The sequence below is a fragment of the Conger conger genome, chromosome 4, assembly GCF_963514075.1.
Source record: "Conger conger chromosome 4, fConCon1.1, whole genome shotgun sequence".
NCBI classification, from domain to species: domain Eukaryota; kingdom Metazoa; phylum Chordata; class Actinopteri; order Anguilliformes; family Congridae; genus Conger; species Conger conger.
In genome coordinates this window covers 6,291,529-6,317,523 of record NC_083763.1, presented here as the reverse complement: position 1 = coordinate 6,317,523, position 25,995 = coordinate 6,291,529, and the positions used below count along the sequence as shown (strand labels likewise).

The 25,995-nt window shown below is 47.9% G+C and overlaps 1 protein-coding gene across 1 annotated transcript in view; it reads left to right on the top strand.

Moving 5' to 3' along the window:
* Nucleotides 1–8,657, top strand: part of wdr18 (WD repeat domain 18) — a 69,695-nt gene extending 61,038 nt beyond the window's left edge. The window contains exons 8-10 of the mRNA XM_061240542.1: nucleotides 1,671–1,837; nucleotides 5,753–5,821; nucleotides 8,502–8,657. Coding sequence (XP_061096526.1) covers nucleotides 1,671–1,837; nucleotides 5,753–5,821; nucleotides 8,502–8,630 — 365 coding nt within the window. The 3' untranslated portion in view covers nucleotides 8,631–8,657. The remainder of the gene's footprint in view (nucleotides 1–1,670; nucleotides 1,838–5,752; nucleotides 5,822–8,501) is intronic.
* Nucleotides 8,658–25,995: the final 17,338 nt, after the last annotated feature.

Below are 25,995 nucleotides of genomic sequence, written 5' to 3'. Positions count from 1 at the left end.
AGCAGCTGTGCGTGGCGTTTGTGGGGGGCGCATGACTTGGAACATCTCGGGAAGTAATCCCGACAAAAGCCAAAAACAATACTTCGACAGTAAAAGCCGAAATGGTCATTATGTTGTGCACACCTAGGCAGTTTGCTTTAGAAAATTGGTGTGCTTTATGATTTTAAATCGGACATCAGGCATCGCCGAATGGCGGTCATATTGCTGAACCGTGGAATGGAAGAGTAGTCTTTTTTTTTTTTTGCCGTCTCTCTAGGAAAATGTGATTAAGCATAATTGTGATTCAATTAAAACTAGGTACTGCAAAAGGAAGATTACCAGTTGTCTTCTGACCAGCTGGCTTTCCTTGTGACTAGAGGAGAGAAGTGGATTTTCTCCAGACCTTGAGGACATTACGATCAGGCATTGTTAATGTTAAAAACCGGACTGGACGACAGAAATGGCCAGAAGTGAAATAATGTGTGATTATGTCCCTCTGGGAGATAAGAAGTCCGATTCACCTGAAGCCATGGCTGAAAATTAGTCTGTGTCAGAGCCTCAATTCAATTTTGATTCCGCGCATTAATCTCTCCCTGCAGTGCGTGGGGTGTGCAGAAGGCCTTGTGATAGTTTTCTACAGCCAATTTCAGGGAAAGATGTTTCTAGCCTTTCAGACAGATGTTCACTGTGGATCATTTGGTGCCTATGCGTGAGAGAACTGACAGTAATAGGTAAATTTAAAAAAGGGGGGAGTTGGGTTCTCAGTTGGAATTGAAGAGCACTAAAGTGTTCGGATTGGGAGAAATTTCAAAGACGGCACTTATTTCTAATTTGAATTTATTTTCCATATGTTTGATGTGAAATGCCGAGTTGCCCATGAGTGTGTCTCTGAGTAAGTGTATCTGGCGGTTTCTCTCATTTATCTCGAATTATCAACCACTCCACAGTTTCTGCACGCTTGTGTTAAATCATGCCATATTTTTTTGGTTTTTGTTTGCCAGGTGGGTTTGAGGATTTATGGCATCTCTAACCCCAATCAAATGTCGTTTGGCATTGTTTACGTGGATTATGATATTAATATTCAAAACTGGCAGCGTCTGAGAATCATTTGCAGATATGAATGATAATATCTCTCTCTCTCTCTCTCTCTCTCTCTCTCTCTCTCTCTCTCTCTCTCTCTCTCTCTCCTCTCTCTCTCTCTCTCTCTCTCTCTCTCTCTCTCTATATCTACTTTCTCCCACTGTCTCTTCCTATCTCCCTCTGTCTTGGGCCGTTACCAACACTTTCATCCCTCCATCTCTCTGTCTCGGTGACCAACATTTTCACTCGCTCTCTCCCTCTTTCTTACGCCCAGTCCATTACATTAGTGGCATTTGGCAGACGCTCTTATCCAGAGCGACGTACAGTTGATTAGACTAAGCAATCCTCCCCTGGAGCAATGCAGGGTTAAGGGCCTTGCTCAAGGGCAACGGCTGTGCGGATCTTATTGTGGCTACACCGGGATTAGAACCACCGACCTTGCGTGTCCCAGTCATTCACCTTAACCACTATGCTACTACGACCTTCATCTCTCCCTCTTGTATCCTAGGCCCAGTGACCAGCTCCTTCATCCCTCACTCACTCTCTCTCTCTCTCTCTCAGTTCCGGTGACCAGCGCCTTCACCCACTCTCTCTCTCCCTCTCTCCCCCAGGCCCGGTGACCAGCGCCTTCATCATGCCGGCTCCGGCTAACATGCTCCTCCCGGAGAGCCACCCCGCGGTACCCCTGCCGCGGTTCAGCCGCCACCTCAACCCAGCGGAGCAGGGAGAGGGCACGGAGAGCGGAGGGGTGTGCCTCCGCCTGGGACCCAGCGTGCAGGTACGCCTCTAACCCAACGCACAGGTCCACTATTAACCCAACCGCACAGGTCCGCTATTAACCCAGCGTGCAGGTACGCCTCTAACCCAACGCACAGGTCCGCTATTAACCCAGCCCGCAGGTACGCCTCTAACCCAACCGCACAGGTCCACTATTAACCCAACCACACAGGTCCGCTATTAACCCAGCCCGCAGGTACGCTTCTAACCAAACCGCACAGGTCCACTGTTAACCCAACCGCACAGGTCCACTATTAACCCAACCGCACTGGTCCACTATTAACCCAACCGCACAGGTCCACTATTAACCCAGCCCGCAGGTACGCCTTTAACCCAACCGCACAGGTCCACTATTAACCCAACCGCACAGGTCCGCTATTAACCCAACCGCACAGGTCCACTATTAACCCAACCGCACAGGTCCGCTATTAACCCAACCGCACAGGTCCGCTATTAACCCAACCCGCAGGTACGCTTCTAACCCAACCGCACAGGTCCGCTATTAACCCAACCACACAGGTCCACTATTAACCCAGCCCGCAGGTACGCCTCTAACCCAGCGCACAGGTCCACTATTAACCCAGCCCGCAGGTACGCCTCTAACCCAGCCCACAGGTACGCCTCTAACCCAACCGCACAGGTCCACTATTAACCCAGCCCGCAGGTACGCCTCTAACCCAACCGCACAGGTCCACTATTAACCCAGCCCGCAGGTACGCCTCTAACCCAACCACACAGGTCCACTATTAACCCAACCGCACTGGTCCACTATTAACCCAACCGCACAGGTCCGCTATTAACCCAACCGCACAGGTCCGCTATTAACCCAACCGCACAGGTCCACTATTAACCCAACCGCACAGGTCCACTATTAACCCAGCCCGCAGGTACGCCTTTAACCAAACCCACAGGTACACCATTCACCCACCTTCCATTTTAACACCCAAGGAATCACACAAGACCAGCATTAACCCAACCACCATTTTAACACCCAAGGAATCACACAGGACCGGCATTAACCCAACCGCCATTTTAACACCTGAGTAAACACATCGATCTTAAACAAAGCACTCCCATGAACTCCAAACACCACAAAAACTTGGGATACAGGCAGGTGGATCAATACCGGGATGAGTAATCTACCTTGCGAAATAAACGAGACCGTGATTAATCGCGCGACGTCGTGTAGAAACAATGGCAGAATGCACAACAACGGGCTGGAGTTAGTGTAAACATCTCCCCGGGCAACCCGCCAGTCTGGCCATGGCAAATGAATTCCACAGAGCTTGATTTGAAATTAATTTCTGGCCGAACTGAACAGAGCGGTGTGCACTCCATTCTCTCGACTGTACAGACATTTAACCAGCTAGCGGTCGGTGCGCGCGTCCAACCTCCCAAAAATAGATCAGATACACACTTTATACATATGTATATGCTTGAGGATGTTATCGGGAAACATCTGTGTGGAACCTATTGCCAATTCTCCCACTGTCAGAATCAATTACGACGCTCTAAATAAAAACGTAGCGTCTGGGTTTTAAATTACCTGCCACCTGCTCGGAGTTTACACCCCCATATTAGCCAAGCTTGCCCGGCCCTGTTTCTCTCCATTTCACTCGTTTGTTCTCTCTCTCTCTCTCCCTCTCTCTCTCTCTCTTTTGCTCTCTTTCTCCCTCCTCTCTCTCTCTCTTTGCTCTCTTTCTCTGAGTCTTCCTATTTACATTATACTCGCTAATCTCCAAGGCGTTGGGAAAACATCGTTGCGTCTCAAAATTAGCTTCACTCCCAATGCGTCCGAAAAAAAAGTAAAACATATTATTAGGGAAAACATGAGTTGGCACTAATAATGAAGAGGAAAAAAAAAACAAAAAAAAAACTTTGTACCGTGACCCTGGAGCTTTGCGAGCATAAAATATGCTTTCAGATCCTTTAGTGTGCAGCTGAAGCATTACCTCACACTGGAAGCCAAATTAAATTTACCTCATAATTATTGTTCTTCATTATGGGTTTGTTCTGGCGAGTGCCTGCCGTGCTTTCTTCCGGGAGAAGAAGAGGCTGGTGTTGGCCTGAAATAACACCATTAAAGAACGCCGGCGCTTTGTTCCGAGGGGTTTGGGAGAAAGCATGCGTTAAATTACCCAGCGCCGCCTCCCTGTTCCCGCGGAATGGGGTCTGGGGAGGAGGAGGGAGTCGTCGCGCCTCCCCTGCTCCCCTCGGTGGGGAGGTGCGCGCCTCCCTAATTGAGCGGTGCCTCCGGGGGCCGGGCTGCGGGAGATTGCGGGGACAGGTAGATAACCGCGGCGTAGCGAACGGGGAGCCGCTATCTTCCGTGGCGTTCGAAACGCCCGGGGAGGAGACGGGGCAGGGCGGTGGACACGGGTATACACGTGCGTGCATGCATGCACACCTATGTGTGTGTGTGTGTGTGTGTGTGTGTGTGTGTGTGTGTGTTTGCCTTTACAGTGCGGTGTGTGAAGGAAAGACAAGAACTGACTGTGTGTGTGTGTGTGTGTTTGTGTGTGTTTGCCTTTACAGTGCGGTGTGTGAAGGAAAGACAAGAACTGACTGTGTGTGTGTGTGTGTGTGTGTGTGTGTGTGTGTGTGTGTGTTTGTGTGTGTTTGCCTTTACAGTGCGGTGTGTGAAGGAAAGACAAGAACTGACTTATGAGAGGCTGTGTGTGTGTGTGTGTGTGTGTGTGCATGTGCATGTGTGTGCACACGTGTGAGTGAGTACGTATGTGTGTGTGTATGTGTACTTGTGTCTGCGTGTGTGCGTGCGTGCGTGTGTGTTCACGTGTTGACGTGTTGTGTGTGTGTGTGTATGTATGTGTGTGTGCCTTTACAGTGTGGTGTGTGTGTGTGTGTGTGTGTGTGTGCGTGTGTGTGCGCGTGTGTGTGCCTTTACAGTGTGGTGTGTGTGTGTGACTTTGTGAGAGGCAGCTTGTGTGTGTGTGTGTGAGTGTGCGGGTGGACAGAAACCTGCCTCTCAAGTCAGTTTTTCTCTTTCTCTCAAGCACCGGACTGTAAAGGCAAATAGTTATTTAGCAAACTTTCCATCTCGTAGCTGCCACCCCAGTGTGAAATTGCATCAGGTCGTCAAAGCCTGGTAATAACTGCTGTTGAAGGGGCACGGTGCATCGGCTGCCTGTTATGAGGCTTGAGTAATGTCCCGTTAAAATGATGGGGCCCCCCCCCCTCCCTGCCCTCCTCCGCCGTTGGCATGGCGATGCAGGCGCTCCTGCCCGTCGCCGGAACCCGCCGCCTCGCCGGCGTTATCGAGCGCGCCGTAGAACACGCCAGAACTCCCGCCCGCGGCCCGTCCGCCGGGCGGGGCCGTAAATCCCGCCGCACTCCGCCGACCCGCCGTAAATCAGCGCGGGGTGATCATACGCCGTTTATTGGACAGGGCTGTTAAAGAAGATCGACCTTGTTGTTATCGTCGCCGTCAGCCTTTTTTTACCGTACGCGCGCTTCTATTGACGCCCGCCGAAAGTAGCTACCTAAGTTCTTCGGCGGTATCGCCGTAAAAGTTCTGACCTCCGTTGACCGTTGCCGGGGCAGAGAAGGAGTCCTGACTCATGTAGTGAAAGGCGGTCCGTGTCAGCACTTTGTGTTTTCAACAGGTCCCTGAAAAACTGACAGAAGGTCCTATGGAGAAGGAGCATACCACCATGTGTGTGGTCATGGGGGTAATCCGTTATTGGGCTCTCCCACTGGCAAATATTACAGTACATCACAGTTATTTCGCTGACGCTTTTATCCAAAGCGACGTACAGTTGATTATACTAAGCAGGGGCCAATACCCCCTGGAGCAATGTGGGGTTAAGGGCCTTGATCAAGGGCCCAACAGCTGCACTGATCTTATTGTGGCTACACCGGGGCTTAAAACTGATGGACTGATCCATTTCCATTTCAGGCCACAGAGGAGACGTACCTGAAGAAGGCAGAGAAGCTCTACTCCCTCATGTGCGCCGTCACAGACAAGGTGAGTGAAGGTCCTGGCCCGCCATTTCCTGGGCCAGGTCTGCCCAGTGCGTTACCAAACACCCATTACAGTACCTTACATTACATTCGTTTAGAGACTTACAGTTGATTAGACTAAGCAGCGCCCAACCCCCCCAGGTGCAATGTGGGGGTTAAGGGCCCAGCAGCTGCACTGATCTTACTGTGGCTGCACCAGGGTTTGAACCACCAACCTTCCCAGTCAAGCAGCCTAGCCGCACGAGGCTACAGCACCTTAGTCACGAGGCTATTGGCACTTCACTGCAGTGAAGAAACAGAAGATTGTGTAGGTAAGGGTTTTTAGAAGCTCTAGGCTGGCTGGCTGGCTGGCTTTGGGTTTTATGACACTAGGCTATAGGCACCTTAGCCACTATGCTATAGCACCTTAGCCACATGGCTACAGGCACTTTAGCCACACTTATTCACTGCAGTAAGTAACAGAAGAGACAGACGTGTGTATAGGTAATGGTTTTTAGAAGCTCTAGGCTGGCTGGCTGGCTGGCTTTGGGTTTTATGACACTAAGCTATAGGCACCTTAGCCACTATGCTATAGCACCTTAGCCACAAGGCCACAGGCACTTTAGCCACACTTATTGACTGCAGTAAGTAACAGAAGAGACAGAAGTGTGTATAGGTTGGGGTTTGTAGGAGCTCCAGGCTGGAGCCTCTGGGAGTGGAGTTTGGGTCTGTGGGTTTTCCTTCACCCTCGCTGTCCCTGCTTCTCGCCGGCGTTAGCGAGCTTTCGGCAGCTGCCGCTCACGCTCGGAGCGCGGCAGGCACGGGACCCTACGGCGGCGGGAACGGCGGAGGCCTTTAGGAGGTCACGGCGAGGTCACGCGCTGCCTGTAGAGTGGTCTGCCGCCCCCTGCTGGCCGGAGGCGGGACTGCGGCGCTGTTGCGGTCGTCTCGCGCAGTCGGGTTGTTATTGGAGGGAAACTGTTTTTCCTCTCTGAGGGAGTCAGACGTCGTCATATCCCCACATCAAAGCTGGATTTTTAAAAAACAAAAACAAAAGCTGGATTTCACGGGGTGTGTTAAACTGCCTCCGATTTTTAGGATGGTATTCTCAATGGTTTTTAAATTATCGTTATATGGAGTAAGAATAAAAAAGCCCTGCGTCTCATTTTATAACTTGGAATCCTGCGGTTTCCAAATACGAGGAAGCCCAGTTGTTTAACCGTTTTTAAATGAGAGCAGGGCTGTTAATTGTAATGGTATGATGGTGCGATAGTCTGGTTTAGTTCCCTTAGCCCCTTCTGGCTGTGTGGCTGTGTTTGCCAGTGTGTGTCTATGTACGTCTGTGTGTGTGTATGTGTGCGTCTCTACATCTGTGTCTCTGTCTGTCTGTCTGTCTCTGTATGTCTGTGTGTGTGTGTCTGTGGGTCTGTCTCTGTCTGTCTTTCTCTCTGTCTGTGTCTGTGTCTGTGTGTATATATCTGTCTGTATGTGGCTGTGTGTCTGTCTGTGTCTCTGTCAGTCTCCGTGTATCTGTGTGTGTGTGTGTGTGTGTGTGTGTGTGTGTGTGTGTGTGTGTTTTTGTGTGTGTGTGTGTGTGTGTGTGTGTATGTCTGTGGGTTTGTCTGTCTCTGTCTGTCTGTGTCTCTGTCAGTCTCTGTCAGTCTCTGTCAGTCTCTGTCAGTCTCTGTCAGTCTCGGTCAGTCTCGGTCAGTCTCGGTCAGTCTCGGTCAGTCTCGGTCAGTCTCGGTCAGTCTCTGTGTATCTCTGTATGTGTCTCTGTATATATATATGTGTGTGTGTGTGTGTGTGTGTGTCTCTGTCTATGTCGGTGTGTATGTGTGTGTATATGTGTCTGTGTCTCTGAGTTTTGGGGTCCACTGCAGAGATTAGGCTGATTGCTGCGCAGGGTCACTAAAAGGTCTTGAAAATCCCCAGCTGTGGCTCAAGTCAGAGCTGGTGTTAAGTGGATTAACTTCACCCCATAAAAAAAATTAAATAATAACACAGTGGCAGTTCCCATCGGTGAGGCAGAAGCCCCTGTGTGTTTATTTAAAGAGTTCAGTAAATAAATAAATTAATGGAGACGGGGAGTTTTCCGTTCTTAATCTCTGGGGAATGTGCTCCGCCGTCATCCCGTGGCTGCCTGCTCTGCGGAATTCTCCACAATGGGAATGTCAATATTTGCTCCGGAAGATTAGGGCCGTATCGGAGCGGGATTTAATGACCTCACCGGGGAAGTTCGGCCGGGGAAGTTGATTCGCCGAGGTTTAGATACAGTTAAGTATATTCCAGATATACCCACTCGAAATTAATTCCCAAGCTCATTTCCAAACATCGGAAGCCGTCGACGCCGAACGCATTACCATAAAGATTGGACACGTCTGTTCCTCCTCCGAGCCCAGGAATGATATGTGAATAAAGAACAGGCCCCGTCCCGGGATGCGGGCTTTTGAAATAAGTGGAAATGTGCTGAAGTATTGTCTAAAAATAGAGGGCGGGCAAACTTTTTGTCCTGATAGAGATCCTGTAATTTGATATTGTATGATTTAGGATTCTCCTCCAGGTAACTGTGGAGAAGTAGCCAGCTTCAGCGAGCGTGAAGCGGGATGGCGGGTTTTGACGTTCTGCGGTCTCTCTCTCTCTCTCTCTCTCTCTCTCTCTCTCTCTCTCTCTCTCTCTCTCTCTCTCTGGTCTTTGTCATTCAGAGCGTGTTCGGTGACGGGGAGAACACCAAGGTGCGCGTGTCGGAGCTGGAGGAGGAGGTCAAGACGCTGAAGAAGATCAACAAGGACCTCTACGACTTCTCCACACAGCTCCTGACCAAGCCCAGTTAGAGTGGCCCTGGTGCCAGCCGCGGGGGGAGGGGGGAGGGGGGGAGGTGCTGGGTCGGGGTCGGGGTGGGGGTGGGGGAGGGGGTCGGTGTCGGCTCAGGATGGGGGTACTGGGTCGGGTCGGGGTGGGTCGGGACGGTGTGAGGGTGCGGGTGGGGGTGGGGGTGGGGGTGTTGGGTCGGGGTGGGCGGTATGAAAGAGACGTCTGTCAGTTGAGTCGTGTTTTACGCAGGGACAGGAAGTGATGCGTCTGAAAGTGACGGGCCCTGGCACGGGCGGGCGGGGGGCGATAGTTGTTCTCGAGCGGCAGGTCGTATTTACACAGAGGCGATGGGAACGGAGCCGGGCTTTCACTCTGGCGGTGCGGGTTTGGGGAATGTGTGTCACCGTCATGTCGAGTGAACAGGAGCCTTGCCTCGTGTCTCTAGTGCCCCAAACCTGTACCCCCCGCCCCCCTCCCCCCCCTCCTCACTGAGCACACCACTCGCTCCAGCTCCCCGTCGCGGAGCGCGGTCAGACAGAACGCCGGCTTCTGAACGTTCGTTTTGTGACACCCCCCCTCAGCCTGCCGCATAAATTCGCCGAGAGCCTCCGGCCTCCTGAAAGATTCATTTTTTAAACGGCCGTTCCCCATCTGCTCCCTCAACCCCAAACCCGCCCCCCCCCCCCGATCAGCGCAGGGGCGGGGAACCACCCGACCAATCAACGAGACGGATTTCCGGCGCGTTCCGCGCGGGTGCCGGTCCGCGGAGGGGGTGATTTGCGCTTTCGTTTCCGCGGTGCGAGGCGCCGCGTCCGTCACCGGGGCGGTTAGCGTCGCCTCCGCCCCGCCTCGCAGATGGGGCCCGCTCTGCCGTGAAACGCCCCCAGCCTGGCTCCCCTCGCGCGCTCCGGCACTTCCTGCGAGGCGAAGCGATACCCATTTATATGTACATATGCTGGCCTTTTGGGCGCTGAGCGTGGGGGCCATTTTAAGTGTGCTGGAGAGCGCGCCTCTGCTACAGACGGAGAGGCAGATGCTGGGTTTTATCCGATCTGCGTTCTCGTTCTGTGACGGGGATCTGGGGCGGCTGCTCGCTGGGAGGAAGCGGAGAGCGATAATGGCGGCTTCGTTTGAGCCCAGCGCACTGAGCGCGGTATCTGCCTGCGCCAAATGAATCGGACAAACTAGCGGTTGACCTCAATTAACCCCCCTCCTGGCGCATAGGCCTGTGTAGATTGGTGTTGGGAGGCGGATGATTTGAGGGTAATCTGAGAAGTTCAGAGGTGCAATGAGGGGCAGTAGGTCTGGGGTTCTTGTCTTTGAAGGCGCAATTAGTCTGTTGTTTTGTATTCATTAAGATGTGCGAGATGAAATAAATTGTCTTTTTTCCACAGTCAAGTGAATTAGTGGGTTTTTTTTTTCCTCCACAAATTCATGCTAGATTCAGCTCTGATGCACAATTCTCTCTTCTCCGTAGGTGTCTCATAACTCAAAACACACTTTTCAGTGGTTTGTCTCCAGACACTAATATCAATTCATTTAGCTGTCCTGTTTCAGTATATATGATGTGTACCATGGATCATCCAATCACGGTCCTCAAGGGCCGAGAACTACTGGTATTCCACCCTACCTTTACCTGGGAGTCGGGTGTGAAGACAGTCTTGCCACTCAGTAGCACTAATAGTTCATTACCCGACCTCAGCCAAGAGTGGATGGAACATAAGATAACATAACATAAGGTAATGGCGAACAGGCCATTCAGCCCAACAATGCTCCCCTTTTCCTACCCCTAAGTGTACCTACTGCCTAAATTGCCTAAAAGCTTAATAGAATCTTAACACCGTATCAAGCCTGGTCTTCAAAACACCCGGTGTTTCTGCCTCCACTGCATGTGCTTTTTCCAGGGTGTGAATGGAGTGAAAATGTGTTTGAACAAATCGCTTTATTCCCCAGTCTCTCTGTCTCCCAAGAAACTCGATACCGAGACGAGTCTCGCAGGTCAACCCGACGACCTGGGTTTTGCTTGAGCCATTTGAGAATTTCTTATTTAGCTGACGCTTTTATCCAAAGCCACTTACGATTGATTAGACTAAGCACGGCACAATCCCCCTAGTGCAATGTGGCCTTGCTCAAGGGCCCAACAGCTGTGCAGATCTTATCGTGGCTACACCAGGGGCTTGAACCGCCATGTACCTTAGCCACTAGCCTACGGGCTGCCCCAGTCATGTACCTTAGCCACTAGCCTACGGGCTGCCCCAGTCATGTACCTTAGCCACTAGCCTACGGGCTGCCCCAGTCATGTACCTTAGCCACTAGCCTACGGGCTGCCCCAGTCATGTACCTCAGCCACTAGCCTACGGGCTGCCCCAGTCATGTACCTTAGCCACTAGCCTACGGGCTGCCCCAGTCATGTACCTTAGCCACTAGCCTACGGGCTGCCCCAGTCATGTACCTTAGCCACTAGCCTACGGGCTGCCCCAGTCATGTACCTTAGCCACTAGCCTACGGGCTGACCCAGTCATATACCTTAGCCACTAGCCTACGGGCTGCCCCAACATATTTAAAATTCTGCACGCATCACGCCCGCTCTCTGGCCTATCATGAGCTCTGTTAATTTGGCTTCGGACTCCACCCCTCTGCAATCACTGGCTGTGCCTTTAAAGCCGGGCCGCTCGCTGTGTCCCGGAGGTGCGGGAGGTTATGGAAACGAGCCGTCGGCTGGTCCCGTCCCCCCTGCCTCTGCAGGGACCGCCTCATCATCAGGGGCGAGCGACGTACTCCGCCGAAATCAACGGCGGTCACCCGGAGCTCCAGAATCACGCTGATTGAGGCGGGTCTCCCGTCTGTGAGCCACCGATGCTAACGGCCAATCAATACGCGGCTCAATCCCCCCCCTCCCGGTATCTGTGATCCGATTGGCCGCTTCGTCAAATTTGGGACCAAAGTTGTTGTGGCCTTCGTCCGGTTTATACCGGTTTATACCCAGAATCCTGTTCTGGGATGTTTTCTTTTTCTTCTTCTTTTTCTTCTTCTTCGTTGTTCTTTTTTTCAGCAGGACTATCAGAGCGAAATCAGAAGCACCTGTTCTGCACTTTGAGTCAGCCTGCTGGGAGAAAGTGAGTTTTTGACTGATAACACTTTTCCTCATGAAGTCTGACACAGGAAATAATAAAGGGGGGGAAGTTAAATCCTTAATAGGCAGCCCCGGCCGGGAGGTGGAGATTTAATTAGCATTAAATTAAATTTTTGTTGTCGCCATTTTGCACAAGGTCCCTCTGTCCCTCACGGAGTTGTCTCCTGTCAATTTCGCGGCTTTCGCTTTCTCGAGTCCCGAGTAGGCGTTGGGAGAAAAGCGCTCTTGTGCTCCCGGTTCTTCATTGATTTGATCTGCGAAACAGAAGATGGGGTATGTCTGAGGCGCCCTTGTGCTTTTCTGCATTTGTAGTTACGCTTGAAAGATGCAGTAATGAAATCTGGGCTTGGCTTTTTCTTTTTGCATTTTCTTTTATTTTTATGACCTAAGCCATATTAGATAAGGAGCAAGGAGGAGAGTGAAAAATTGATATTTTGCTTGATTCCAATTTACCTCTTTCCGGAACCCTCTATCAGAGGTGTGAGGTGTGACAGCTCCCGGACTAAGAAACATTTTGCCTGACAAAGAGCCCTTTAATTAGGTCGGGTTCTTCTGTTGCAGTGGTCCTCACTCTTGGTCCTGGAGGCCCGCAGGGTGTGCTGGGTTTTGTTGTTACTCAGCACTTAATTATTCAATTAAAGCAGTTAATTACACTGTGAACTCACATCACCTGGTTTCCTGGGTCTGAATCGGTTGCCGGTATGAAGGTGGAAATGAAAACCAGCACACCCTGCGGCTCTCCTGGGCCAGGAGTGAGGACCCCAGCACATCCTGCGGCTCTCCAGGCACAGGAGTGAGGACCCCAGCACACCCTGCGGCTCTCCAGGACCAGGAGTGAGGACCCCAGCATGCCCTGCGGCTCTCCAGGCACAGGAGTGAGGACCCCAGCACACCCTGTGGCTCTCCAGGGCCAGGAGTGAGGACCCCAACACACCCTGCGGCTCTCCAGCACCAGGAGTGAGGACCCCAGCATGCCCTGCGGCTCTCCAGCACCAGGAGTGAGGACCCCAGCACACCCTGCGGCTCTCCAGGACCAGGAGTGAGGACCCCAGCCACATCCTGCGGCTCTCCAGGACCAGGAGTGAGGACCCCAGCCACATCCTGCGGCTCTCCAGGGCCAGGAGTGAGGACCCCAACACACCCTGCCGCTCTCCAGGACCAGGAGTGAGGACCCCAGCATGCCCTGCGGCTCCCCTGGACCAGGAATGAGGACCCCATCACACCCTGCAGCTCTCCAGCACCAGGAGTGAGGACCCCAGCACACCCTGCGGCTCTCCAGGACCAGGAGTGAGGACCCCAGCACACCCTGCGGCTCTCCAGGGCCAGGAGTGAGGACCCCAGCACGCCCTGCGGCTCTCTAGGACCAGGAGTGAGGACCCCAGCACACCCTGCGGCTCCCCTGGACCAGGAATGAGGATCACTCTCCTCTCACTCACTTTCATGTTTGTGTGGAAACAGCCCCTATGGACCTCAGCCCCCCCCCCCCCCCCCAATCTGTGCGCACTGGTCTGGGTCCTCTCTGTGACACCAGATGTGGGGGAAAAAGATGGCGTGATTGATTCCTTTGTCTCCCGCGCTCAAAAACTAAAAAGTGATATTAAAGAGAATACTTAACGGCCGGTTTCCTGCGGTCGATGGGCTCGGAGGAGCCGGGGCCCGATGAAACAATGTCCTGTCCCCATTCTGTCCGGCCGCATTGACCGTCTGCGGGGAAAAATCGATAGAGATTTCTCTCTGTAATCCTCCCCTGGGGTGAAAGGTGAAGAAATATGAGAGGCGGTGGGCGGGAGGGTAAAGCCGAGCTGGACTCGGCGCTCGTTCCCGCGCCGTGTTAGCGGTGCGGGGACGTCGCCCGGATTAATGGAGAGATCGGGGGAACTTGATTATCTTCTTTGCGGGGGCCGCCCTGTAATGCCTGGCCTGCAGAGACCTCGATCAAGCTGTATTTTCAAACCGCCGGTCGTGGCAGGAAGACGCAAAATCAGCTCGAACGGAGTCCGTACAAGCCCTGCAATGCTGTATGCAGTATACTGCCGGTTCTTTGGTGTTTACCATATTACACACTGATTTTCTAATTATTCTCATTTTCCCTATTTATTTATTTTTGTCATAAATAAAGAAGCTTTCACACAACTTGGGGGAAAAAATGAACAGGATTCCAGTCCACTTCAGGAACATCAGTATTTATACTGTAGGCTCAGTCTATATTTATGCAGAGGGCTACCAGGTGCCAAAACAACAAGCAATTATGAAAGTGGATAGCCACTGGAACCAACTGTGTGTAACCAAAAGTGGCACACGGACGCCAAGAATGAAGAGAATCCATTTTAATCCCAGCTCAAATGGCCGGCTCCTGAGAAGTCAAAGTGAGACGAACGTGCCAAAATGTAATCGCGTTCTGAGCGGAGTCTCGGCTGGTTTCCTCTAAAGAAGGACTGCCCCGATCCGCGCACCTCTTTTAAATCCTCAAATTCGACAGGAAGGGCCGCGTTAACGAGACGGAACTCATTAGCTTTTATCTGCAGAAGCCGGGGGAATCCTGCTGAGGTTGTGCGGAGGGGAGAAAGCGCAACATAGGGCTCTTTACAATTCTTATTTTTCTCCTCTCTATTCCCTTCCTGGCTCCTCACCTGAAAAATCGATGGAGGTCCGCCATCTTTAAGGACATACCAACCTGATAAATTGTCCTTCTAGGAGCTAGAAGTGAGAAGTAAGTCTTTTCTTTTAGCAAGGAAATATCAGAGCATCCTTTGGCGGAAGTACTTTTTCAGGAAGCCTGACGTATAAATAATCGACCTGTGGATCCACCTCTCCCCGTCTGCCACGTCCGTAACTGAAACTGACGTTTGAAGGAGCCAGGACATTCCATTTGCCTGATTGACATTCTCGATTTACCCGTCTTCATTTTCTAGTCTCTCCCCATGGGTGGGGCTCAGAGTAGAAAAAAAAAGAGCAAGAAGAAAAGAGGGGGAAAAAGGAGACAAAAAGAAAGAAAAATAAGCTATTTGAGCCCGAGATTTCGTGAGGACGGCCCGATCGCAGCTACCCCACCTAGGGCCAGACTCCACTCTGGCTCACCCTACCCCTTGCTTTTGAAAGGCGGCCATTTTGGGATACAGGCAGGGGAACAGGAGACGCATCCAAAAACACAGAGCTGGAAGCGCTCCTTCCTTTGATTTGCTCAGAGCACATCAAATGGCAAAAAAAAAAAAAAAGCCTGATTCAAAAAAAGTGCCATAATATTTTTGTGCATCCCACGTTGACTATAACATTAATTGACCTCTTCCCTTGTGGGGGAAACTGGGGTTTAGTTGCCAGCACTGTATTTATTAGTCATCCATAAAGGGAGAGCCCTCCAATACCAATGTTCAACTGTTGCTGGTGAGTTTTGACATTCTGACAGGAAAATATATCATATCAGTTTTTCTTTCCCCATTTTATTTATACAGGAAAATACAACATGCGTGCACGGTGTTTCAAAGTACACGGCGTGCTTGTAAACCCAGCTCAGTTTAAAAACTGATTTACAGTGGGTTTCCTGCCCTGCAGCTTAACTAGAGATGCAAAAAAAATACAAAGAAAAGAGAAAATAGGAAAGCGTGTGAGGAGGAGGAGTAGGCCGCACGATGAAGGAGACTGCCACCTATCCCTGTGTAGTGCTGCTTCCTGTCCGCTGGCTGCCAGTCGTAAACACTGGGCTCGTCTAGCAGGCTCACGCTCCGTACAGCAGCTCCTGTTTGTATCTTATGTAATGCACACCCTCGTGAAAGTTAAAGTAGCCGTAGAATTAGACCTAAGTGAGGTGTAATTATCCTTAAGCTCCCTCCTCGTTAGCTGAAACCCTCATAGGACATTAGCATACCTGTTGTGTAGGCAGGCACTGTGAATTATTGCATAGCGCTGTAATATAATCTCGGAGCTTCAGAGCTACGGTACGAGGAGGACTGGCGAGAGAATATCGTACGCATTCACAACCGAATTTATTATTAATTTTTATTTTAAAAATGTATTTCTTTTTTTTGCTTTGGGCAAATAAATTTTGCCTTGTTTTTAACTGTATGTATGAAGCTGCTGTTGGCAACTATGGTGTAATGATGATGTTCCCTGCAACGGTTTATACCGGGGAAAATTGGAATTTCCCATAGCACCTTCAATGTGAAGACCTCAGCCAGAATGAGCTGTAATGTGTTCCATGACAGCTTTAACCCTCATATTATGTTTAAGATTTTATGTCTGCTTTTACGTTTGGGGTCAAATTGACCCCAACAGTTTAAATGAAGCCTAAGGTATAGTAAGTGAAAGTTTGACACAAAGTTTGAAATATGATAAAAAATTCGAATGGTTGTATATTTTCTGACATTTTATACAGTGACAGAAGGTCAAAACAACTCCACGTAACTAACACATGCAAAGTTGGCACAGTTGGACTTCTGAAACCATAGAATTATGTTTGTACTGAATGTACTGAACATAATACGAAGGTTAAGATAAAATGGAGAGAGTATTATATTTTGAGGATTCTGGAGTAGAAGCGGGTGAGTATGAGGATGCAGTCGTATGATGGAGAGAAAAGAGAATATTCTGAGTGACAGATCAGAAGAATCAACACAAATGCACAGAGTAGCAGTGAGAAGAATTCAGACGAAGACTGAATTAAAGCAGGAATGGAGATGGCTACTGGGCACAGCTTTGAATGGTGAGGATGAAGGGGAATGGAAGAGGGATTTAAAGGTACAATAGGTAATTTCGGACTTATAACGGTCACGAGAAGAATTGCAGCAACAAACGCCCTCAAACCGCAGCACTGTTTATCCCTCCCCCTTCTCCGTGAACGCGCTGACGTTGAAACGCCATTGGCTGTGGCAATTAGAACCACTTTTCAGCCAATGAGCTTGAATTATTGTACGGCTATACAATGTTTTGGTGCAGTGTCGGTGCTTCAACTGTACATTTTGACACCCGAATTTAAGGACTATAAACACAGGCAGAGGGTGAGTCAACATGTCAGTGAGGCTTTTTCAATGATAGGAAGGGATTTACAATGGTCTTGTTATAACGTTTTGACACGAAAATCGGACTTGTTGTACCCTGAAAGTACGCATGCGAGAGAGGAGTGAAACTACCCTTCCCTCTCCACCACCTATCGCAACATTCCAGCTTTGGCTGCGAGTTTGAATCTTTGAGTGATCGGGGGGGGGCAAAGCTGACAGGCTGTAACTGAGATGTAGACTACTTTTAGATGAGCGTACATACAAAATGAAAACCGTGTCCGGGGCGTTTTTTTAGGCTGTTCTCATTGAAAATGAATCCGTGAGCTCCAGGAATACCGTAGCTTCGTGCCGATGGAAGCTGGGCGATATTTAATGCAGCATGACTTCTCGTTCAAGGTGGAGCCCTAGGCTAGCACTTTTGTAGAATGTGTTGTTTGTGTGTCTGCTAACTTGTAAGCAAAAAGCAACCTCAAGCAGTCTTGCTTGAGAATGTAGCCCTCCAGTAGAAAATTTCTTTTTTTGTTTTTTTGCACATAGCCGAAGAGCCTTTAACTGACAAAAACAAATATATCTCAGAGTAATGGCCTTGTTTTAGGTGCACGAAATTGAATATTGTACAGGCGTCGTTTTCTAATCTTAAAAAGGGATGAAGCAATCCTTCAGTGGAAACGCTGTGTTTCACAGTCTTTAGTTCCTCCCCTGGAATGTGGCTGTAGTCTCCACTGAGAGGGGCGCAGTTAATGAAGTGGAAAAGAAGGCGGGAAACAGTGGGAGGGAATATATCCGCGTCGATGTTTCTGAGCCCAGAGGTCTGGCCACCCGGAGGTCTATTCACCCGGAGGTCTGTTCACTCCGGTCCACAGGTCCTCGCTTGTAGTTGGAGAGGTTCCTGGAAACCAGGGGAGCAGAGACGACCGTACCGAGCCTTTAAGTCTCAAGTATGGCAGTTTGATTAAAAAAAAAAAAAAAAAGGTTTTAACTGAACTGCAATCGACCAGTTTGTGTCTGTTGTGAACTTGCTACTTTAGTGTATATCACTGCCATCGCCATAACAAGTCCTGTTATGAACTTGCTACTTTAGTGTATATCACTGCCATCGCCATGACAAGTCCTGTTATGAACTTGCTACTTTAGTGTATATCACTGCCATCGCCATGACAAGTCCTGTTATGAACTTGCTACTTTAGTGTATATCACTGCCATTGCCATAACAAGTCCTGTTATGAACTTGCTACTTTAGTGTATATCATTGACATTTCCGTGATGAGTCCTGCTGTGAACTTGGTAAGCCGTTTGTTGAATACTTGTGGACACGTCCTGCATTTTGAAGCGATATTGAATTTATTCCCACACTAGCCCAAACTTTATAAGGGAACGCATAATATTTTTATTAATCTGTGCCTGTGTGCAGACTTTGCCTCCGCATACTCATGCATTTGCAAAAATCGATGGCCCCTGTGCTTTTCAGCCGTTCCGTGCGCCATGCTGAAAGGGAGAAGAGTCAAGAGGTCAGGCAGAAGTTAAACTTTTACCCTCCTCTGTAACTCTCAGCGGCTCTCGCTAGCCGCCGGTCTGCCGGCCGGGGAGCCGAGCTGAAGCGGGAGTTGGAGCAGCACTCTGCAGTGCTGTGATGTGTCCGTGAGTGAAGCGAGTCTTTCAGGGGGAATTTGAGGGCGATTTTTGACTGACTTCAGATAAGGTGGGGGGACGTCAAATGAGGATGCTCGCGGCTGCGTGGAAGGATATTAATTGGAGGGGGACGGAACATTGACAGATATTTGATAACTTCAATACACGATGACCTTCGGTGTGGAAATACACAAGTTTTACAATTTTATTCGTTTTATTGAATACAGACATAATTTAGAAAAAAGTTCATTTTGATTTCAGCTTCTCTTTAAACTGACTATCTCACCACCGACAGAAATGTGTCCCTGGCCCCTGATATCAACACAGTTTTAGGCCCTGTTGAAAACAGTAATTACTGGTCATTGCAAATGTGTTCAAAATGTAGGGGCTGCCATTGGCTCACCCTGCTAATGTTTCAGTGTGTGGATGCACGCCATTCACGCACACTCTTGCATGCCAACTGTGAAAGGCAAGGCACCAACCAGCTCGTCGGGAGCAATTTGGGGGTTGGGTGTCTTGCTCTGGGACACTTCGACATACCCGGGGGCGGGGGATCGAACTGGCAACCCTCCGACTACCACACAGCCGCTCTTACCTTGTCCCTTCGTGTCTCTGGGCGCTTGAAGCCTAAAGCAGAATGGAGAGCCTGAAACGGCCAACGCATGGAAAGACAGGGGAAGCTATAAGGCCCACAAGTGCCAGTTCCTCAGAGATCAAGTGTTAACAATGGACAATCTCTGATATGGGGATGCTGTATTAGCATCAGGTGTATGGCCAGAGAATTAGGCCTCTCTTTTCTCACCGAGGGTGTTCTTGGTATGTCTGTCCGTCTGTCCTCGTGAAATGGTGCAGTAATGGTATTTTACCACTAGAGGTCGAGGTAACTTAACGGTAGAAAGGGTCTGCAGAACATGGGACGTTTCCAGAAGAGAACACTTGCCTTCTATTGAGCGTGCAAGTTGCATTTGGGCATGGCCATGATCCAGAAACCCGATTTCCTCGCCTTCATTTCAGGTGAAATCCGATGAAAGCGCTTTCGTAGCTGCTGTTGTTCAACACATCAAGGTAAGCAATGGTGCTTCACGTACAGAGAGATCAATCATGAATTGATCAATATGAATGTCCCAAAAAATTGCCACAGTTGTTGTAGTTGGTTAGACGTGAGAAATCGGAACAAGCATTTACATCTAAACTCCGCAGGCACCGTTCAATGACTGAACGTTGATATTGTACTCCCGGTATGTGACGATGGCCAAGACTTTCCCATCCAGTGTGGCTTCATGGGGCAACTATGTATGGCATCATGGCACTAATGGACCCATTCAGAGGTGTCACAGGGCTTTGAGTCCGTACCCCTCTTAGGAACATAACAGTGGAGAGTTTTCTTTCAGCAGAAGTGCCATTTACGCTGCAAACACCCTTCTGTTATTCATCTTTTCCTCTTACAAAGCAGAGGGTTTATGCTGCTGAAAATGTGCTTGAATTTCATGAGACATACCAAGCACAATGGACAGTACAGTATGCACAATGTAGAGAGGGGAATTATATTTTTCAGATGGCTAAGATGAATTTATAAAAGATTTCACTAAACCATTTAAATTGTTTTACAGTTATTCAGTAATAACCACTTTTTAGGCAGTCACATGTGGATGATTTCTGATTCAGTACTTATTTGCTCTGCTAAATGTAAAAAAAATAAATTGAAAAAACCCCCCCACAAATGACCACACATTAAATGAATCATCTAATTACTGGAATCTGTTACTGGAAACCATGAACACATTAAAAACAAAACATTTTGAATAGCGCTTAATGAAATGTATAACTAATAGCCCCAGATACCACTCTGTGTATTAAATTGCAGTTGTTCCGTTAGTGCCCATTGAATCAGTAGCTGAGATGATTCATGCACTGCAGTGGGATGTTTAATGAGTGCCTTCCTGGTGGATTCCTGTGGCGGCCATTTTGGAACTAAGCTATTGGGCGGAAACATTCCAGACTGCGTGGGCCAGTTGCTAAAGACTCAAGCGATTACTTCTTGTGTGTCAATACCATAAGCTTCGTAGAACTTTTATATTCCTGGAGATTAGATTCCGTGGGATCCTGCATAGACCGTGGCCTTTATATCAGCATTTGCCCTTAGTTTTGACTTGCAAGTAGCTAAACATAAATGTTACCCGTTTGGTACCCAGACTCAGTTTGTAGAGTTAGTTTTAGTGATTGCTGTACTATATGAAGAGAGCATAATGTGACTATTTTAAATCTGTTAATTGTTACTGAAAGTTGAGTGTTTATTGAATCTCAGCCAGTGCGTACCGTCCATGGTGTCATCGGAGGTTTGTCCTCATTTTGAACACTTGTCACTGCAAACATCATGATTTGGTGGCTTCCGTTGTATTGTCCAACAGGTGGGTAAAATCGCTTATGTTGCTTTTGGCGTTTTGGAAAAAAAAAAACTAAAAAAAACAGTCTTCTCGTTTGATGCCGAGAGCGCAACAGTGCATCTTGTGCGTTGTGGAACAGTCACGGCTTCATTTCCAAGCTGCCAGGCTTCTTAAATACCCGAGGTGATCGAATCATCTGACAGACGGATAATTAGAAGTGCAAGCTGCCAACAGATGTTGAGAACCGAAAAAGAATGTTTTCAGATGGAAAAAACGAAATCGCATCCCCCAACCTCCTCAAGCGAAAAGCAGGAATCAATCGGAGGTTTCCTTGTTCTTGCTCTAATGAACCAAAACAGAGGTTTTCAGTCCTCTGTGTGGACTGAAAGCATTTTTCATTGATGCTAATGGTATGAGAAGAGAGTTCACAATGTTGTACATTTGACAGTGTTTTAACAGTATTTACACACCTTATTTGAGTATGCGTGCTCAGTAGCAAACCACCATTTTCCGTATCGGAACACGAACTGACTTTACTTGGGTTATGGCAGACTTGCACAGTGAAATTTTACCATGGGGTTTTAAAGGCAGAACTAAGCTGGGGAAACTTTTTAACATGCACCATGTAAAAAGCCTCAATAAGTATAGAATTCCTACATTCTAATATCCTGCATGGTATCAATCCTGACATTTAGCATTTTTAATATTTTTTTTTTATGGGATGTATGAATATATCTCCGTATGTGCGGTCCGTGTCTGTATATGCGTGATGTTTCACAATTTTCTTTCCCCTGTGTAGTGATATGCCTGACTTGAAGAGAATGTAAAACATTTATCCTATCTCTGTTACATTTCACGCAAACCTGCCGCCGTGGACGTACCAGGAATGTTAAAACGGCTCCCTGACATTTAAAGTCTTGTAGCGCCGATTAGCTTATTTAAAACCAGTGATGGTCTTACTGCGATGTGTCAGCTGGCCCGGAAACGAGAAACAATTCACAGCGGTGTCCTTATGTTCAAGGTGGCCAGCGACCTTCAGCCGTGCGGGGGAAAAGAAATGCGAAAGATCCCATCATCAGCTCTCCAGCGATTCCACGGGAGTGGGCGGTTTTTAGTGCACTTTTTGAGTATGGATTTGGGATTGGAGAGGAAATACGGTTGGTTTTTGAAAAGAGCAAATTCGAGCGCTGAAAACCTCATCTAATCTTTTTTAATGTGCCTCTCTGCCGTGTTCGTTCGACATGACATTCTCCTAGCGAGGGTGGACTGCACCCCCAGTTCACTAAAGCACGTTCAGGTAGCAATTGGAAGTGGAAATAATGAAAAGTGACAGCAGGTGAATTATCTACACAAGTGCACATTTATGCTAGGAGAACACACTGGCAGTAATCCCTGGGAGATAATTTCTGTTTTAATTGGCTGGTGATTTGCACATTACTCGTCTTGAGACCCGTTTACATTCAGTAAACCTGTAAGAACTCTATACACGCTAGCAGCCATGAAACCACTAGAGGCAACTCACTCAGCATGGTTTTTTTGGGGGGTTTTCACGTTATATAAAAATCTCAAGGAAGACTTGCATTTCAGAAGAAGATGTTACTTTTAAAGGAGTTGCGGTGCAAACCGGTCTCCTTAAAAATAGGTAACACTTTATTATAACACTATAGTCTCTGAAGAGCTATATAACTCCATAACGACTGCAGAGCACATTTATGAGCACAACGTAAGCATGTCAACAACCAACATAAGGCTCTTGTGTCAGTTAACATGGTATGTCAAGGTAATGGTCGCATTACAGAACACGCCATATGCGCGGTTATTGACTTTAGCACTTGTGAAGGCTTATGTAGTGCTTGTAAGTGTGCTATGCAGTGCTTACGAAGGAGTTATTATAGCTCTTATGCCAGAGCCTTCAAATAAAGTGTTATCAAAGTGCGATGCCTGAGGCACATTTGGCCGGAAAACATATCAAGGTGCTTAACATCGTCTTCTGATCAATACACTCTTCAAGGAAATTTGCCGTCTGCAGTGAACTGAAGTCTGCACTTCTGACAGGGGGAGAGCGGTGACTCTAATGGATTTTGGTTGTTTGTTCCACCTCGCCGTCTCTGGCTGGGTGTTGATGCTGAAGAGCCGCATTACGCATTCGACTGAAGTAGGTGTGATTGAGCAAACAAGATTTAATGGCTGCGTGATTGCGCAACGGCGCTTTGGGGGGAACGAGCTTTGTTTGCGGAGCGGGATGAAGTTTTCTCCCGCGAGTCCGTCTTCAGGAAGCCGCTTAAAATGGCCGCCGTCGGCCTGTGAATGAGTGACATTGGCGGTGGACCAAAAACGCAGAACCAATGTGCAGGTCCGGTGAAAAGGCAAACAAATGTGCGTTTAAATCAGGATGTGGATTTAATGTGGAACACTAATGTTGCTGTGAAGATCCAGAATTTAGGGCCCTGTTTCACAGACATAGATTAAGCCAAGTCCTGGACAAAGTTTTTTTTTGAATGGAGATTCTCCTTCCACTACTAAGCATGATCTGTGTCCATGAAATCGGTCCTTAGTGCCCTGAGAAGTGAATGAAATTTTACTTTCTGACATCACTGCCTTGCCAGGTCTTTGCCAGAAGGAAAGGAGACAAGGTCAACATCCCCTATACTCATTCATTGTTCTCTTGTTGATAATATCTCACGGTTTCCAATGTTCATCTGATCCTGAACATCTTTGCCATTATTGCCTTTGTCATTATTTACAACATATGTTTCTTTGGAGAACGCTGCCAAAGACTCACTGGCTTGTTTTAGTTTCACTATTAGTTTGTCATTTTGCTTTTAGGCCAAACGGCATACTGACAATGTTTGGCCTTGGTCACGTAATATTCAATTGAACAGAAGTCTGAGTCTTTAAAATAGCAGCTTGAATGGCAGAAAACTAGAGTCTGCTCTCAGTGGTGCTTGAGAATGTTTTTTGCATTCAGGGAGTCAGTCTGCTGGTATACAAAAAAAACAACAGCTTACAATGAAAAATTCTGTTTTCTTCCACCGTGACATTGGGCTGTCAAACTTAAAATGCGTCTCTTTTTAAAATAAAAATCAACTTGATATGGTGTGGAAGTGACACACACAAGCAGACCGAACCCATCAGCTTCTGTTTGGGATTATGTGAGTAAGCAAAGGCACCAAATACCATTTGGAGTTGAGCACAACCATTCTTCCATGTCCCTTTAATTTTTGCCACGCAAACCTGCCATGCATTTCATATATTGTCAAAAACAACATTTTGTACCTCGCTACCTTTCAAATTTGACGTGGAAGAGACTGTTTCAGGTAGAAAGCAATAACGCCGGACACTGTTATTGCTAAAGAAGATTATCGGAGCCCCACAAATGCTGAACCTGGCAAACCTTGGATATCCAGCTGTGTAATTCAGGCTGTGCAAGGGAGGAACATGCAGTACTTTGTTTTTTTTTTTTTCTGGAGGACTTTGAGGGGAAAAAATCACATACTTCATTTGAACATATTCCTCAGCACAATGTTCCAATCAATGTAATAAGCCACTCGTGTAGATTATATATTCATGAATTTATCAAATTCAATCTACAGTATAATCTGCCATCAAAAGCCTGAATATGTCTGAAGTTCTGAAGCCCCCAGGCATGTGAAAGTGTAAAATGCTTCATTTTATCAGTTTATTGACAAGCACTTTTCCTTGCATTTACACTTAGTGAGCACTTTATTAGGTAGACCTGTACACCAGCTTGTTAATGCCAATATCTAATCAGCCAATCGTGTGGCAGCAACTAAATGCTTAAAAGCATGCAGATGTTGTCAAGAGGTTCAGCTGTTTTTCAGACCAAATGTCAGAATGTGCAAGAAATGTAATTTAAGTTACTTTGACCATGGAATGATTATTGGTGCTAAACAGGGTGGCTTGAGCATCTTAGAAACTGCTGATCTCCTGGGACTTTCACGCACAACAGTCTTGATTGCAGAGAATGGTGCGAAAAGCAAAAAACATCCAGTGTGCTGCAGTTCTGCGGGCAGAAAGGCGTTGTTAATCAGAGAGATGGAGACTGAGCTCTATAATGCCTATAATAATATTCTTAATAGTCTAAAACAGCAATTGTCAAATCTGGACCCCAAATCCCCAGGCCTGGTTTTCTTTTCTCCCAGGTATTTGGCTGAACAATTAGTGCTACTAATGTCAGAATGTCTTCACACCTGACTCCCTGGTAAAGGGAGGGAGGACAACCAGCAGTTCATATTTAAAGCATATTTCTTTATTTTTTAATAAAATTTTATTACAAAAATATTTTAAATGTATAGAGCTTGAATGTGGTGAATGTGACCATTGCAAACCAGTTTTATTATTATTACATGTCATGTAATGTCATGTCATTTTATCCAAAGCAACGTGATTAGGCTAAGCAGGCGACAATCCTCCCCTGGAGCAATGCAGGGTCGAGGGCCTTGGTCAAGGGTCCAACGGCTGTGCGGATCTTATTGTGGCTACACTGGAGGTCGAACCACCGACCTTGCGGGTCCCAGTCATATACCTTAACCACTACGCTACCGGCCACAGTTTGAATGACGTTCCCTCGTTGTTTCTTATGTCTGTTCTGCGGGGGTGACATGGGTAATGGGTGCGAAAGAACATAGCCACCTGCGGAGTGAGGATGGGGGTCGCGTTCAGGAATGCTGGGTTTACGTTTGTTCACGACACCAGTGGGAACACCCCAGCTTGTTTCCTGTAACGCTTAATGACTCATTTTAGGATTCTAGTTCAATGTTCAGCAATGTTCAGCAATGTTCAATGGCACCTCCAGCAGCACAATATGCCCATCGAGGTACAGGTTGTTGGGTTTAGCTGACCAAGAGGAAAGAATGCCACCTACTGGTATGGACTCCAGTAGAAACATGGCTTTGGATGTCTCACATCTGTTTCCATGCACAGAATTGTGCATATGATCTCACTGGCGTATACCACCATACATTTTGTTCACAATTGTGGTTGAAATGTTAACTGAATCTTGCGGTTTTGATACACTGCGTTACATTTAATTAAACCACGAATTATTGTATTTGAAGTACATTGTCATGTTTTTATAACCCGTACTCAACTTCTTCCATTTTTATGGTTAAGCTAAAAATTTCAAGTACTTCGGCACATTTCCTTCACCAGTGAAATGATATGTTTTTATGAAAAACGACGGCACGCCAGGTGTGCAGCTTTAATAACAGAGAAATAAATTGCCAAT